The following is a 17,900-nucleotide window of genomic DNA, read 5'->3' on the forward strand; positions in this document are numbered from 1 at the left end:
TTAACCTATGCAAGATACACACACACCATACACTACTAAAACTTTCTTAAACTAATAGAATTTAAATGGAAAGTAAATAAAAATAACAGAGAATCCAGGATGTGCTGCAGGATCCTCAGTACCCCTGCTTCCCATGGCCTTGGCTGAGACACCTAAAGGGATTTTTTTTTGTCTGTTTTGTTTTCTTACAGCAGCTTATCCCTTCATGACTTAATGATTTCCACATAAGTTTAATCATGATTTCGATTGTGTATTCTACATTTATAAACTTATGCTAAGATTTAAGATTAAGTCTGTAATTTGCTTCAATTTATTAAAAATATCATTTTCTGAAGAGGACAGAAAATCACTGATGTAAGCCTTAGGTCTGTTTTTGATGTTAAATTAATGTTCGGTTTCCATTTGAGAAAACCACACATGACCTCATGCACACCAACCAACCGACCAGAAGGTGGATCTGAAAGGGGAACATTTTCCTTTCCTCACCATTAAAAAAAACCCCCAAAAAAACCCTTTCCTCTCTGCCAAAGTGAAATGCGTGTGCTTTTATTAATCCACAGGTGGCGCCATTAATTCAAATCTTAATAAACTCCAAATGTTCAGGGCTGTGTTCAGATATAAAAACACAGAAGACAACATGCCACCATCTAGGGCCGTTTGTTGACATTTTTAATGAATTTTACACTACATTTTGTGTGCTGTGTAGTACATTTGCATGCATTTGACCCATGTACCCACTGAAGACACTAATATGAGCACCAACAAGTGTCATGGAAAAATTAAAAATTAAAAAAAAACCTGAGGGGATGGTTTTGAGTTATCTTGGCAGAGATGAATCACTGAGGTTTGACCTTTAGACTTTGGTAATAAAAAGCCTGTTTCTCTTATCTTTTAACGGCAAATAAATGTAAACAGGAAAAGCAAACATGTCTACGTGAAGAATCAAAACACCCACAGCCACCTTTACATGCTAAGCAAAACCAGCAGTCACATTTCATCCCGCTTCCCCGTTCTCTTTGGTTCCTCTGCCAGTCGGTATAAAAACACAACAGTAAGTTCAAAAAAGGGAAATGTTTATTAGTGTCATAACACAATGATTACATCTGACACATTTGTCATTTAGAAAAAAAAACAAAACAAACATACATAAAGCTTCAATTTGAGATTCTTTCAGTAAAACAATTGTTTATTCTGGGGAAAATTTTTTGCTGATCTCAGCACAACATTCAGACGTCAGATCCATTATGCACCAATTTTTCTCCCCTTCAGATTGATGTCATCGAAGAAGCACAAGTATGCGTGTATGTTTATGTAAGCCTAATGTGAGGATCTCAACCAAAAAACAGTCTGTATCTGTGTGTAGCTGCACTCAGGTCATATCAGAATAAGTGGTGAGGCACATTGACAGTGGGCTGAGTTCTATATGGGTTTTTTTTTCTGTTGCATTAAAGCTACAATGCTTGACAGCAAATAAAGGATCTGATTTTTCGCATTTACGGTTAAATTTTGTGTAAACAATTAAACTATGAAACTCAAATTGTGAGAGTGATTTCTTTCCTCAGCCAAAAAACAAAACAAAAATCACATAACCGAAGTTTTTCAACCCTTCTTCTGTATTTTCTACTATAAATTTGTAGTATAAAAGCACTTGGTCGTCAATACTTTGGTCAGCAACAGATTAACAATAACAAAGATTACTTCTGTGTGACGAACATAAAATGACTTTTAAAAAAATTAAGAAAAAGAAAAATGGAAATGTAAAAAGTGTAGTGGCTTTCTAAAGCTCGGTCCATGTTTACAGTCATATTTCTTGCAGTTTATTTCAAATTGAACATTCACCAGTGCACTCTTCTGCTTTTGTTTGGTTCGACTTGCTGTTGCAAATGTGAAATTTAAACACAAACGTAAGCATAACATTAGAAGTTCTATCAGAAACAAGTTCCCCATTCTTTAACTCATCACTATTGCCATTAATCACCTAAAATCAAATAGTATGAAAACCTTTATGTAAGGAGATTCTGGAGAGGGTTGAAAGGTAACACGTAAAGATCCTTCCATCAAGGCAGGCAACTCTAAAACGAGTCACATGAACCACTGTTTGCAAAGTGCAGCCTGTGTCAACTCAAACTAGTATATTGCTCTGTGTTATTCATTGTGACTGATTGAGAGAGCTAACAACTGAAATATACTGCATGGATAATCCCATGGATCCATTGTGCAATGATAATGCCACATTTTCTTCTTGGACATGTTAATGAAAGCGCAACTAAGGATGAGTGTGTAAATTTGGACTGTCTGAAGTACGAAGGTCAGAAAATCAAGGAAAAGGTTCTATTAAGACACTTGACGTTAAAGAGGCATTGTTCCACTTTCACTTTTTTAATGTGTGTGTGCTTCAACTGAGTATAGCAAAACAAATTAAAGGCAGCATTTGGGTTCCCATCTTTTCTCCACAGGACTACAGTATAATCACTGGCTGTTGGTCCTAGTCTGTACAATCAGAGTATAGTTTTGGTGCAAAGTACGATCGCTTTGGAAAGTTCGGCTCACATTTTGCTGAAACACTCCTTGGCATTGGACCACACCTGGATTCCCTGTAACAGTACACAAGTACCAGAAAAAAGGAGTGACTTAGAGACATTGAAAGACAAGACAGAAATACTAAACAGTTAAGGAGTGGTACTGCTGAACAAAAGACCACATGCTATGAATTTATATACATACACAAAATACACACAAGAATAAATGTCCACACCTTCTTACACATACTGATCTGCATAATGGCGTAGCTTATCAGCGCCTCACGCAAATCTTTGTCTTTCTGCTCTTTAAAATGTTCGATGTCATCCCATGCTGCTCGCACAAACTCCCTGGTGGCACAATCACAAAGACGCATGATACTGTTAGTCTGTTTGCGTGGAGAAGAAGCACAGGGAGAAGAACAAAGGAAGAGGTAGAGGAAGAAGAAAAGAAAAACAATGCAGCATTTGCTTTGTTCCTTATTCTTATTAGGTTCTAGTTCCTGTATTTTCTACTGATACCACTGGCTTTTGTTTTTCCGTTGAAAAAAACAAAAAGAAATTGAATAGAACTATTTTTTAATTACACACAGAACCTCAATTTGTCTCTCAACACTTTCAGCAAATACCTCAGTTCACCAGTTTGTGCTGGGGAAAAAATTATCTAGTCTCCTGTTATTATTCTTTGCATTTATGTTGTTCAGTTGCCACAGTTCAGTCAGAAAACAGTCAGATTATGTGCTATATTTTTCACACAGAGGAAGAACAGTGAGGAAGAGAAATTTAAAATAGGGATAATTTCAAAATAGGTAAGTGGTTGATAAGATAGTGTTGTGCTTACTGGCACTCGGTGTTCTTCTCCTTGACCGTTTCCTCTCCTTCCTGAATACTCTGCTCCAGGGCTGCTAACCTGCTCTCTTTTTGCTCCGGGCTCTCTTGGCCAAATAATTTACTGGTCATTCCCTTCAAAGAAAAGATTCGCACCGTCTGCACTCACACACAAACAGACACACACGGAAAAACAAATGCACGCATTAAATTATGTTCACGACAATTTGGATCACAACGGTGTTTTTGAACACACGCCCACTTCTGGTTCTTAATTTGCACATATCGTGCGAGGAGAAAGACAGATTATAAGCCAGAGTGTGTGAAAGTGTGTTACCCCGGTTGCCAGCTCTTCTTTCTGTTGTTTCTTTTGGGCAAGGTCCTGAGCTGCCATCTCCAATTCATACTGAATCAGCTCATGTTTTCTGCACACTGACCTTAACGCACACACAAATTCAGACATATTTTAAACCCTGACAGTCCCAAAACATGAATGCATTCTGCTACAAAGGCTATAACAGTCAACAGAATGTATTTACATTTACTGTAAATAAAGATGTGGGCTGCGTCGGATCTACAAAACTGACACTCTTTTCTCTGCTGAATGATGTTTTAATGCTTACAATAAAATTCAATTCATTCAGAAGAATAGATTTTTAGCAAACATAAAATAAGAGATATAGTGTCAGAAATGTGTGCTGCATCACTACAGACCAATTAAGAGGAATAAAGCATGAAGTTACACACTGACCAAAGCAACCCTTGTGTGTTTGTGAAAGAGGAAAAACAAAACAAAATAAGGAATAGATGAGGTGGAAGGTAAAGCATGAAAAACAAAATGTCCAGGCTTTCCAAGTTATGCAAGCAGAAGCCTTGTTGGTATGAAGTCTCCTTTTACTGTTTACATGACTGTGCTATGGAAGACATTAACCTTTCCAGATATTAACAAAGATAATGATGGCTTCCTGTTCCTGCTATAAATCACTGCTGCATCGGTAACTGAGCTAGAATACCTGCTTCAGCACAGTGATTATTGTATTATGCCTAACGTCTAATTCCATGTTTTTACATATGGTGAGATTCATGTATGCAACTTTTATGCAAAATGTAATAAAATGACAGCATATTCAGAGCATCTGTCTACCCTGATAAGTGTGTTAACAAAACCATCTTGTAACACAATATAATACCTGACGGCGTCAGTGTAGAAGAGGTATTCTTTGAGCTGGTCTGCAAAGTGCTCTTCCTCCTCCAGAATGTCGTCAATTGATGCAGCATAACTGAGATAACACGCAAAGTCACTGTACAATTGAAGCAATACCAAACAAACATTATGTGTTTGTGTCCATCACCAATTCAGGTAACACCTTTACTTACGTGTCCATGTGGTGTCCAGCACTCTGCAGTCCATCTCCCATCTCTTTCTCTATTGCGCTCCACTCACTAAAGACAGAAAAATGTTCATGTATACTTGACTTGAATGCAGCAGCTCTCTTTGTTCACTAAACAGGAAAATGGCTGTCTGAAATAATGATTGTTTTTAAGTAGTTAAGTATCTATTATATCATGATTACCCAAACAAAAGGAGATTGTGTGGGCATACAGAAACAAAGAAGGCAATTGAGGCATATCTATGAAAAAAGGAATTCCCTAATGACCCACAACAATCCTTTAATACTAAATGCATTATTGCTGCAGGGAAACTTTTTAAGTGACCTAATTCAATATAAGGTAAAATATCATCTGCCTAAAATGTGTTTTTATTCTGCTTATATAAATGGATACAGTAATTTATGCTTGTAACTATAATTTGATACAGTAGAAAACAGAGTAGAACAGGTGTTCCTCACCTGAAAACTCTGCCATAGTTACCATGGACTTTGTAAACTCCATATAGCCTGTCTGCTACTCGCTAGAAGAAAAAAACAAAACTAATCATTAGAAACAGACCTTAGACCGTCTGCTTTAAAAACCTTGAAGAGATACATTTGGCATTAGAGTGCAATTCAATAACTTTCTATTATTCTCAATGTCTTGGATGCAGCCAGCTTTTAAATCACTTTTAAATAATAAATGTTGGCATGCTATGGAGTAGACGTCCAAGATAAAATGGTGAGTGCCCTGGAAAAGAAAGTCAAAATTCTAGGAAAGTAGATACAGATTTTTGTATTTCAGAGACAAAAATGTTGGAATTTGAAGTTCCACAAGCAACCACCAACGGATGCCCACGGCTTGCACAAAGCATCAACTTAAGATAAACCTCAGTCTCTCTAAACAAACGTGCCAAAACTTACCGCTCGAATTCTGAGTAACTGAGAGATGACGCTGTTCAGTTCATCACTGTACTGTTTCAGTGCTGTAAACCGCCTAGAGGCAAAACAAGAAGAAAAGTAACTGATTGAACAGTATTTTCTTTTACATTATTCACTCTAGAAATTTGTTCTTTCAGTTTGCCTTGGAACAGAATAAATTATTACTTAATATGGTGGTAAAAATAGAATTTTCATATTTGTGCTCATAAATATATCCAAGTGATTATCACACATCTTACACCCTGTTTTTGCTGCCTGATTTTATAATGAATATTTCATTTATTTTAGTTATTAAAAATTCCTGAGAAAGTATTTCACAATAGTCTTAAATCTGTCTAAGTTGTGTAACTTGCATAAATCCTAGAAAATGGAAAAATTAGGTTAGGTTTGGCTGTTTTTACACCTACTTGTCAGGATTCTTGACTCTGAACATGGCACTCAGAGACTTGAGTCTGGAATCAGCCTGTTAGGGAAAAGAATTACACACAGCAAAATATACGAAGAAGTGCTTTAAACATAACTCAGTTTGAATTTGTAAAACACACAAAAAATGCGGATATGAAATTCAGATTAAAATGATGAAAACATCAACAGAATCATTTACAGTGTATAAAAGATGGAAGGAGCCACAGGCTGGTTTGGTTTTAAAGCTCTGAGCTGAGATTTGCCACCGTCATGTCATTGTCACCTGCATGCTCATATGCAACTTACTTTTGAACTGGAAATTAGTTCAAAATAAATCACACAGTATTAAGCAGACATGTATTTCTGTCATGTTTGCCACTTGGCCATTAGTTTGTGGCAAGAACAGTTTATACAGGCAAAAAAGCTTACCCTGGTTTATTGTCCTTCTGGACACTGGTGGGACCAATAATTTAAAAAGGGATAATCATACTGAAAGTAGTGATTCAGCCCATAAGCTCATCAGGAAAGTATTTACAGGAGGCATTGATCAAAAGAGTGGGCAGTGGTTTTCCCATGGTCTTCCATGAAACCATAACTTTAGATGCCCCCTGCTGGCCATTAGAAAGAATGCCAGTTTCTGGCACTTCCAACATCAGCTTTCCTTGTCAGACCTGGAAACTACTTGCATCGTTTACACATGTGACCTGAACTTGTGTCTTTCACACTCCATCTGGTTGTACCTTGTCTTGGAAGCCCGTTTCCAAAACCGCATCTCTCCATCCCTTTTCCTAAAGAAATGACAGAAAAAATACATGACAGACTCGAAAGTCAGCCAGATTGTATAACCCCTCTCCAAAAAACAAAAAACGGGGTATTCCAGCTACAAAAGCGGCTGCAATGAAGAGACAAATCTACCAACTATGGGTGCATAAATAGCTCTTAAATTCTTTACAGTTCAGGGTTCATCTTTAACGTCAGTTTGAAATCTGTTATACTGTGAATGTGGAAGGCGTGAATATACTACATGAATGGCAAAAGATCTACACGGACATTATGCAACTTATGTTAGGCTGCTAACCTCTGTAAGAAAGAGGAAGAAAATTTTGTCATTGGAGAGGACCGGATGTGATGCAACACGCAACAGGAAATTTTCCAGGCCAACTCGCCGCCGCTCAACAAAGTCTGGATCTAAGTTGTCTGCTGAAAGCTTGTGCCACACAAACTCGGCCTGTAAGAGACACAAACAAGGGTGGAAACAAAAAAGGTAAATGGCTGAATATTATTTACTATGAAGTTGAAGGTAAGCTGTATTAGTAATAGTCACTTAATAATTTCCATTTAATTCTTTTTTTAAAATTATTGATTAGTCCTTTCCCACCACCTACGCATTACTCACCCTTTTCTCTGGTAGCGGGGGGATGATAATGTAGGGATAGGTGACCAGCAGGTAAGTTCGGAGAAGCTCAAACTCACTGTAGCGTCTCCACAAAGTGTCAGGTGCCGCTGGTGTCCCTCCCTCTGTTTCAGCAGGCCTGGACAAAGACCAATGAGAAAAAAAATTGTATTTCAGGTGTGTCAAAAAAAGTGGTAGATGCTTGAGCTACTACACTTTCATTCATAGCAACTTGCCAGTTGACACAACTGTACTGTACATGATGTGACTATATTTTCCCAGTTCAATACTATAAAAATCAAGACAAAAAGGCAAATTTGTTGTGCAAACTGTAATATATCTGAGGTAAAAAATAAATAAATAAAAAAACACGCAAAAGAATGCAAAAATGCAAGTGTTCGTACTCCACCTCTCTCTACTTTTTTATAAGCACTAAATATTTGCATATGATGCACCTATGATGCGGACAGAAAAGTGAATGCTTCACTTTACAACCTACCGTATTTCAATCAGGTACACAGTGTATGTTTCCTGCATGTTAACAGTGTTCTTCCCTGTTCTCTTCTCTGCCTCTGCCACATTTATCTCCAGTTTCCTCAACAGAGCCGTCCCTCTTTCCACCATCTGCACACACCAGAATAAATTATGAGTATGGAAGTCAAAAAAAGGTAAACATATGGAAGAGTGTTAGCGGCAACGGACAGGGGCTAAAAGAACAGAAATATGCATTAAACTTGAGTATAAAATAAGGGTCATCTGTTTTGGTTAGCTGGAGATACTATAACAATAGTACAGCACACAGAGTTATGGCAGGCGTGTGCAGGTCACAAGACAAGACCATAATCACCGAAATACTGGGGGGGAAAGTTGCTTTAGTATTCGGAATTCAATCTTTCTAACAGGTTAGCACTCAAAGAGCAGAATGGGCAACATGGCTAACATAAACTTAGGTTTAGCGTTCAGACTTAATAGCTAGCAAGCTAACGTCAGGAAGACTAAAGTTTAGGACTAAAGTTTGACACAGTCTTCGCAGAAGCAACTTTAAGTCATTTAATTAATTTAACGCTAAGCCGCAAAAGGGAGTAAGCTAAATCTAGCGGGGGAAGCCAGTGAACGTTTCATAAAACTCCGCAGGCTTTTTGTAGAAACAGTGGAAAAGTCTTCGACGCTCCAACTGGCTAACATTAAATTAGGCCCTATTTGAAAGGTTTTCAGCAGTAAAAACAAAAAAGATTTTTAAACCTCAAGTATGGTTATTATGAAGAACAACAAAGGGTACGACCGTATTTATGATGTTGTTCTCAGATTCCGTGGAAGTGATGTCGGTATTACTAATCACTGCTACTTCTTCGCTACTTACAGAGTCTGCCATGGTTATAGGCTGCCAGAGTACTGCCGCCGCCGCTGCTGCTGTCAGCTGAGCTGGCAGTGGACTGGTGCCTGTTTTCTGCGCACGCGCAGTTCACGGCTGGGAAAATGGTTTGCTTTGGGTCTGTGCTTTTGGTTTCGGTGATCATTTGAGCGTTTTAGTATTTGCATCTAGGCAAATTATACGTACGTATTAAGCTGTTATTATCCCACACTCGATCTCACGAGACTAAAGCAAAGACAGTATATATATATATATATATATATATATATATATATATATATATATATATATATATATATATATATATATATATATATATATATACAATAGCAAATTACTCTGCAATCAATGACACCGAATATATAGGTATTTTTTTTAGTTTTAGCATAATTGTTAATGTTCAGATCTTACAGAATTAAGGGGATTTCCCTCGTGATTATGCAAAAACATAAAAAACATAACATGGTTGCACGTGTGAAATAGTTGCACAAGGTGTGTCTACAAGTTGCAAAGCAGCTTTCCATGCAATACTCCTCATTGTTGAACCCATTACCCTTTGCATAGCTTATTCGACACCTTTTTTTGGCAATACTGACATCTGCTGGTTGGATTGTGGCACTCATTCGTTTCCACCCTATACTTTGTAAACGGTTGGTCTTATTGCAAAATCCCAAGTGTGTAAATGTTCTCCTAAGTGTAAATGTCCATTGAATGATAATAAGCAGTGAGTGTGATATATGTAGACAGTTATCTGAATTTTTGCATTGTGTTTTTGGAACTTTTACCTATTTTGCGTTAGTCTTATTTCAGTATTTCTCCCTTTAATTTAGTCTTGAATCCAATTCTGCTTTCTTTCTCTTGGTTTTATGTTTTTTTTTTTAAATATATGTAGGCTTTGATTTTTTTTCTTTAATTGTGTTACATTTAGCTCTTGCTTTGTATGCTGTGTATTGCCTATTGCAAAGTATCTTTCAACATTTTATTTCGTAAAAAAGGACTGTGCAGTTAAAACAAATGCTTGCTTTCTTATATGGCTAGAACACTAGTTTGTTGGTTAAACATGATATAAAATGTGCTTTTAGCAAATGAAAAAGTAGCAGCCATTGCCCTATACATTTACAGTATTCCTTGTCTTACACAATGCCTTCTTGCCATTGTTTTTATGGTCACAAAAATGTGAAAAAGGTGTCATACATGATGAGTTTCCTCACTGTGGTCATATCTTTTCGTGCCTCATTTTTTTTTGTAGATGGTTGTGGGCCCAGTTCTGAATGAGAGGGATGTGGTATTCCTCAGGCTAGTAAACAGCACAGAAACACGGCCTTTTAGTTCCTGTGGTCACGCTGTTGTTCAGTGTTTAATGTTTAAAGAGAAGGGTGGAGCAGGATTTAGTAAGGAAGCAGATGCCACTGGGCATAGAGTGGTTTGATGGAGTGTTATGGGATGTGGGGTGGATGGAGTGAGAAAAAAGGCATAAAAATAGAGAAACATTATGATGGTAAAATGAAAAATATAATCATTACTTTTAAAATTATCGATGGCACAAATGCACCAGGTATGGGCGGATGGAAGGAGTGATGGTGTGATGCGGTTTCAGGCTGCAGTGTGTCAGGAAACCAAAAGCTTGAGCTGTGACCAGCCGTTGTCTGAGCAACAGCATAGCTACCATTCTTTCCTGCCACTGACCTCAAACCAGCCACCACCACTTCCTGTCCACATATACCCGCACGCACACAAATATATAGACACACACACCTCCAGCCCTATTTGGCTGTCTATAATTGGCCATTTGACAACTTTTTAGAGCTCGCTGACCAATGTTCTTGAATGCTGAGCTACAATAAGCTTTGCACAGTTTCTGTGTGTACGCGTGACTGTTGATATTTGGAGATTCTGAACAAAATCTGTTGGGTTTATCATAGATGTAAATATAGATATATAGACTTATAGAGACTCATTATCTCTTTCACAATGACTGCTAACTATTATTGTTTTGGGAAGTGAATATTGATTCTACTGATAAAATTAATATTGCGCATGCCAAAATCAATTAACTACTGCAGTTTTAATCTAGTTTTAATGCAGCTCTGTTGACCAGAGAAACATCTTTCATATCTACTAACTGAATATTACCGTATACCCACCTCTGTACTGCCTGATAATTTGTAAATTCATTTGCTAGAGAAAACTGTTCTCTGTTGGTGTTTTGACTTTTGAACAGCAGATGGTAGCAAAAAATCAAATAAAGCAGGCTACAGTCATCAATATGAATGAATATAACTGGTTTCTTGACCAATCACAGAAGAAACACTGTAGTGGTGCTAATTGCCTGTAAATGTCAAATCATGACAGACTAGAATTTGTACTCTGAAAGTGAAACAACTAAATGCAATTTTCCCTGACATAATTTGTCTATTTACAAATTTCAGATGTGTTATTATTGCATAATGAATACTTTCAATGAAAAAGCATATTACTGTAATATTAATGGGTTTTTGGTAATATTTACAGTACATTATGTAAAGATCTAGCAACACAACATCCTAAACACTACAAGGAAACGTGTATTGTGTAGTTGGCCTGCACAACCAGCCATTACACACTGCACAAATCTCTGCACAATTCACTCTGATGTACAGCAATATACATATGCACGGACAATCAATATATATATTGCATAACATAAATATACATGTGTATGTATTTTTATTTTCAAAATAGACTATTTGAAGACAGTAATATAATATCTCACTGTAGAGGTGTTTTTGGGAGATCTGTTGGGGCAATCTGCACCGTTGTTATGGCCTGTTCAATACTTGTACAGTTAAGAGCATGATTTGGAATACTAGCTATAAGTCAAACCTGTTTGCTGTGGATGTTAGATTCTGCCTGGGCTACCCTTTGCCACCAATTATACATCTGACTTTTAGGACAGAATTTTTAGGCGCAGCCAAGCGGTGGAGGGTTTCATGTTTGGTTGCCTCTAGACCACCTTTCTACATTTCTGTGTCCTGGCGAGAAGTTCAGCCCCAAGCAGAGGAATTCAAGTATATTAGGGTCTTGTTCAGGAGTGAGGAGGAGTGGACTGGAAAGAGGGAATGGTGCAGTGTCAGTAGCAATTGATAGGTTCTATTGGTAGGTTAAGTTGAAGAAGGAGTTGAATAAGAAAGCAAAATTTTGATTTACTAGTTGATCCAGTTGTTTCTTAATTATGGCCACAAACTCTGAGTAGAGAATAAGATCACAGATACAGAAGTCAGTCAGAGCTTCCTCCCTAGGGTGTCACCTTAAGAGATAGTGTGAGGAGTGGGCATAGGATTCCACCAGGTTCAGCTTAGATGTCATGTTTCATGTATGTCCAATCTGGAGGAAACCTGTTAGAAAACTCAAGATATGCTGGAGAGCTAACATTTCTTAGCTGGGAATAACTTCAGGTCCCCCCTGGAAGGGCTGGGGGAAGTGACTGGAGGGATCTAGGCATCTCTGCTTAGACTGCTGCTTCTGTTGCAGAAATTGGATGTATTGATAGATGGATGGAAAAGATTTACAAATAATTTATCAATAATTGTTAAGGTTTGAGTGACATCTGTGATTGCATATCTTTTATTCATACTTTGTCTTTATGAACTAAAATCCTGTCAGAATATGTATTTTTGTTTGCCTTAAAAAAAATGTTTTTCATGGTTTTGAAATAATTGCACGATTGGCTTAGATACAATCATTTATGGGATTTTTAAAAAACCAGATCTGGTCAATAACAAGTTTTAGGAAGTTGCATTTTATGTGTATGCTTAAGTGTGTATGTGTGTACATGCTGTATGCACAAGGCTGGTCACGAAGATCATAAAGAGGAAGTCCTTGTGGTCAGTTAGAAAGGAACACATGTTTTGCTCCATGTCATAGTCTCCATCCTTCATTTTCCTCTCATTCATCCTTCTATTCTTGCCTTTGAGAGTGGTGGAAAACTCATGCAGTGTGTTTATTTGCGTGGGTGAGTCTGTATAGCACACACATGATGATGCGGTATACTTGGGATTACCTACAATTAAAGTATGCCCCTGTGTGTTATTCCGATTTATATTAGGTCTTCGTGTTTTTATTTTTTAAGTGACCCCCATAAACCTAATTTTTGACAGTTTATTATAGTTATACTCTTATAGTAGCATTAGAAGCTTCTAGTTCAGAGTTGTCTATTTCAAACCGAGCCAAATGGCATGTATACATATCTATCTATCTATCTATCTATCTATCTATCTATCTATCTATCTATCTATCTATCTATCTATCTATCTATCTATCTATCTATCTATCTATCTATCTATCTATCTATCTATCTATCTATCTATCTATCTATCTATCTATCTATATATATATATATTACTGTCTTATATATGTATATATAATGCTGACTTTTACAAACTTTACCACTCCTTAAACACTCACGATGCTTGCATGAAATCCAAAAAATATTATTTTCTTTTTCCTGCTGTCCTCCTGATTCCCTCTCTCTCATCCATCACCAATGTGTTGACAAATTAAGACAAGCAAGTCTCAGTGCAGCCTTCTCTGCATGACTGCCACAGCTTTTCAGCAAGCATGTGTATGCTGTTACCTTAGACTCTCTCTCTCTCTCTCTCTCTCTCTCTCTCTCTCTCTCTCTCTCTCACACACACACACACACACACACACACACACACACACACACACACACACACACACACACACACACACACACACACACATATATGCAGTGTGAGTGTGAGCAATGCAGTATAATAAGCAGCATGGCAGAAATGTGGTCAGCTTTGCCCCATGTGCAATCGTTGAGAAGCCACATTAAAGCTTCTGGGTATTAAAGGACAAGTCTTGGTTGGCTGGGAGGGAATCTGTCATGCAACACAAAAACTGTGTTTTTCACCCTTTTCCCTCTTTCATGTCTTCTTGATCCTTTTTTAAAAACTTCTCTTTTCCAAGTCTTTTTTCTAATTTCTCTCCCTCTCTCTTCCACATTTTTTCCTCTTCTTCATTTCTTTCATTCTGTGGCATATTAGACTTGGTTGTAATACTCCAGTTTAAAATGCTTAGACCGCTGGAATGTTCCGTCAAAGAGGTAGGCGGACCCAGGGGGCGGGACAGACCAACATAACCAATTAAGGAGGAGATTGAGGTAAGACGGACAGCTTCTAAATGGTGTAATAACAACCTACTAAAATGTAATTACAATGCAATAGCAATAGACACTTCTAATGACAGGATGTATATGCCAACGTGATTTCCTAATTATGGCCTTGGCATAATGGGTGACTGTTAACATGGCGTGGAGATTATAGAGAGGTGTCTGAATACAGAAATTTAACCACACTGACTTGTGCGGTGTTGAAGGGCATAATGACCTGGTAGATACCTGGTACCTGGTAGAACTCAGAAGTTAGGAAGTTCTATCAGGTATTGATCAAAACTAGAATTGCATAAGGATCAGTACTGAATGATATAGTTAGTGTGAGCCTGACTGACTAATATGATTAAGTAGTTAAATATCCACAGTCCATCTTGCTTTCAGTCTATAGACTAGGTGATCCATCCATCCATCCATCCATCCATCCATCCATCCATCCATCCATCCATCCATCCATCCATCCATCCATCCATCCATCCATCCATCTCTAACAGGAGGAGTGGATGGTGGCGTCCATTATTACAGAGCATCCCAGAATAGAGTCTCGTTTTATTACAAGTCCCTCTGGTTGCCGTGGCTACCCAAATTACAGGCCAGTCTTCTCACACATAAAAAAGGTTGCGCTGCCGAAAACCAGCCACCTCAATAAAGGATGGATTAGAAAATCCTTTGCTTTTTTCCCTTCCTTTCCTTTTTGAAAGGTTTTCTGTACATTTTTTTCCCTCTGGTGTTTTGTTTTATGTTGGGGTGCAGCGGTCTTCTTCAGTGGTTCTGCTCCCCGACCCTGCGGCGGGAAAATACGCTCACTTGTGGGTTTCTGGGAAGGCAGCGGTGAATGAAACATCTGCTGGGAGCAAGATGTATGTAAGTGTGTGTACATGTGTGTGAGAGAGAAAGAAGAAGAGAGTACGTGCATATAGGGACATGGCCTTTGCATCATGTTTGAGTTTGTGGATCCTTTTAAGTGATACCAAAACAGTAAGACATAGTAAAAAACAATTAATATTCTATAAGTTTTACTTCATAGTTTTTTTAAATGACTAAAACTGTAGGAAAATACAATATTTATTTATCTCATTCTAATGAAAGATTTTGATAGTTGAGTAAAAACAAAATTAAACAAATCAAAAAACGAATACCTTTGTTTTAGGTGCTATGCCAAAGCAAAGACAGTAACAATGTTTCAGCTGGAAAAGTAAAAATATTAACTTCATCAAATGACACCAAGCATCACTCACTTAAACACATACTGCCAGTTTGAGTCTTAACATGCTTTACTGAGGTTATGTCTGCATTGTGACATCCCAGATGCTAGCAAATAGCTAGCATCTGGGATATTGTTGTTAAGCTATGTTTCTGCAAAGAAGAAAGCAGTTATGCTTGGTAAACCTCAGAAGAAATTATCTATTTTGTTGTCTGCAGAGCAGACATTAGCACTTGGGACCATCATTTTGGGCAGTCTGAAAGCCTACCAATGACAGCTTGCCATGCTTTTGGCATACCTGCTTCCTGGTCCATCCGTCAAAGTCTTTCGGCCTAGGTTTAGCAGAAACTATGGCTTAAACTAAGACAGCAGTACTTTTTTCTTATTGTTACCTTTGTGCAAAATGTTAAAACTAAACAAAATTATCAAAGTTGTTAACAAATAGAAGTTGAGAATGAAGTAGTTTATTTATACTGTTATGGTAATGTTAAAGCTGGCTAGTGAATTCAAACCATGGATATTTTTGGTGTGAGGTGACGGTGCTAACCACCAGTGTTGGTCAAGTTACTTGAAAATAGTAGTTAGTTACTAATTACTGATCCTGTTACTTTACCGATTACTTATTTTCAAAAGTAATTAGTTACTTTATTACTTAGTTACTTTTCAAAAACACGATACACAACCTGAATACTTAATAAAGCAATAGACCTTTCAGCCCAATTCTATTTTTTCTGTATAATCCATCATATAAAATTAAATCAAATGAAAAAGTCTCTTTGTTTTATTAGTTTTAATCTTTTAACTTTTTGCACATTGCATCAAGCAAAATATAAATTATATGCAACAGTCTTTGGCTTGAAGAAATTTGTTTAACATTTAAAGCTATTTTCTACATATTTCATCATATAAAATACAATATGTTTTGTGTTTACACTGACTCTTTCAAATAGATGCAAGTAAAACACAGCAAAAAACCATGCTCTTAAATCTATTTTCACCTGTTTAGCAGGAGTGGGGTGGATGGAGGTTTTCCTAGTGCTACAGCGGTCATGTCAGTGGGGGGGATCTGGGGGTTTCTGTGTGATTTCATGTTCCCGTGGCAGTGTACTAGATGCTTGCTCAGATTTGAAGTTAAATTTTTTTGCTGCAGAAAGACAAAAACATTAGTGTACAGTGGACACTAATGTTTTTGTCACTTTCAGACAAACAAAATCACGGTTAAGTAACACAGTGATGCAGCGTGCTCACAGGAAAGTAACAGTAATCTAATTACCTTTTTACAAAAGTAATTCCTTACTTTACTCATTACTTGAAAAAAGTAATCAGATTAAAGTAACACGTTACAAGTAACACATTACTGTAATACCATCTCTGCTAACCACTGTACCCCATGCTCCCAGAGCAGACAAAGGTCCCAGCTGGCCTCTCTGGAGTTTGCATGTTCTCTCTCTTTCTGTATGGATTATCTCCAGGAGTTTCGCTAGGTATTTTATTTTATTTTAATTATTTGGAGGGGTCTTTAAGGGATATTTATTCCAGTTTGCTAAAATCATGTAAAAAAGGTTATAACGAACAGTTTTGAGGTACAGTTCACTGAACAGTTTACTGAAGGAAATCTGTACCTTTATGAATATTCAGACTGTTTTTAAGTATGATGAGAGATGGAGCTGCTTTTAAAAGATCCTCTCTTACATTTCAACTGTGAAATACATTCTAAGGATCAGATTTGGTCAAATTTGACTCAGCAGTCTCATTAGAATGGTTGTATAAGGCCTTGCTGTTTTCAAAAAGGGATACTCTCATTGCTCTGTGACTGTTGTAAATACAAGCAATATCTTTACATTTTATTTAGCTATGTGTTTTTTTCTCTGTGCATTTTCTGAATTGTGGGCAATTAACTAAGTCTTACCTTTGTTAGACTGGCTGGTAATCACAAAACACACTATACAAGCAAAAGTAATGAGCCACTTATCCACTACTGGAGCTTTTATGACATCCCACTCTAAATCCATCGGCGTCAATATGGAGTTGGCTTTTACTCTTCTGAAAAGGGTTTCTACAAGAATTCGGCGTGTGTCTGTGGGAATATTTGCTTGTTCATCCAAAGTGCATTTGTGTCAGACTCTGATGTTGGACTTTGGGGTTTGGCTCATAATCTCCATTCTGCATCATTCCAGAGCTGTTTGAGTCAGTTTCTTCCATGCATAAGTCATCCAGCCATGCATCCCTTTTACCACAAAAGGGATAAGGGGCACAGGCCAGCCCCAGAAAAAACAAACAAACAAAAAACATAGCATTGTTCCACCTGCACCAAACTTCACAGCTAACACATTGCAGTCAGGTAGGCAACATTCTGCTGGCATTCACCAGAACCAGACTTATTTATCAGGATGCAACAAAAATAGAGAAAATTAAGTTGTTACTCCAGAAAGCACATTTCCACTGCTCTAGAGTCCAGTGGTGACATGTTTTACACGACTCCATCAGACATTTAGACATTTATTTGGACATCAGAAATTTGCACTCCGCTTGCAGTGGGTTGACCATGAAGACCTGTACCACAAAGCTCCTAACTCAGTTTTTGCACTGTTAATGCCAGAGTAGGTTTGGAAATCTGCAGTGACATTCATGTTGTCACGGTCTGGCTGGCAGACCGTGGGGAATGTTGGAGAAAGGACCCAAACGCTGGAC

The 17,900-nt window shown here is 37.6% G+C and overlaps 1 protein-coding gene across 2 annotated transcripts; it reads right to left on the bottom strand.

The window, feature by feature from the left end:
- Positions 1-1,056: 1,056 nt before the first annotated feature.
- Positions 1,057-8,959, bottom strand: snx4 (sorting nexin 4). 2 transcript variants are annotated; one of them, XM_026145481.2, is made up of 14 exons: positions 8,818-8,959; positions 7,957-8,081; positions 7,461-7,596; positions 7,143-7,292; positions 6,805-6,852; positions 6,067-6,122; positions 5,642-5,714; positions 5,198-5,259; positions 4,725-4,790; positions 4,538-4,627; positions 3,685-3,784; positions 3,361-3,506; positions 2,756-2,870; positions 1,057-2,594 (listed from the first exon to the last, which is right to left on the bottom strand). In XM_026145481.2, the coding sequence occupies exons 1-14, from the start codon at positions 8,827-8,829 to the stop codon at positions 2,547-2,549; spliced, it is 1,227 nt and encodes a 408-aa protein (XP_026001266.1). In that variant the 5' UTR covers positions 8,830-8,959; the 3' UTR covers positions 1,057-2,546. The 2 variants fall into 2 exon arrangements, with proteins under 2 accessions (XP_026001266.1, XP_026001265.2); XM_026145480.2 differs by having other exon boundaries at positions 8,740-8,905.
- Positions 8,960-17,900: the final 8,941 nt, after the last annotated feature.

Source organism: Astatotilapia calliptera, chromosome 16, assembly GCF_964374335.1.
Source record: "Astatotilapia calliptera chromosome 16, fAstCal68.1, whole genome shotgun sequence".
Classification (NCBI taxonomy): domain Eukaryota; kingdom Metazoa; phylum Chordata; class Actinopteri; order Cichliformes; family Cichlidae; genus Astatotilapia; species Astatotilapia calliptera.

What these genes read in the sequence shown, in the direction of transcription:
- snx4 (XM_026145480.2), bottom strand. Translation starts at nt 8,829, where the DNA reads ATGGCAGACTCTGTAAGTAGCGAAGAAGTAGCAGTGATTAGTAATACC. An exon ending in AGTTACTCAGAATTCGAGCG is followed by an intron (nt 5,260 to 5,641) that starts GTAAGTTTTGGC and finishes TTTTTCTTCTAG; the next exon opens with CGAGTAGCAGACAGGCTATA. An exon ending in GAGAAGAACACCGAGTGCCA is followed by an intron (nt 2,871 to 3,360) that starts GTAAGCACAACA and finishes TTGTGCCACCAG; the next exon opens with GGAGTTTGTGCGAGCAGCAT.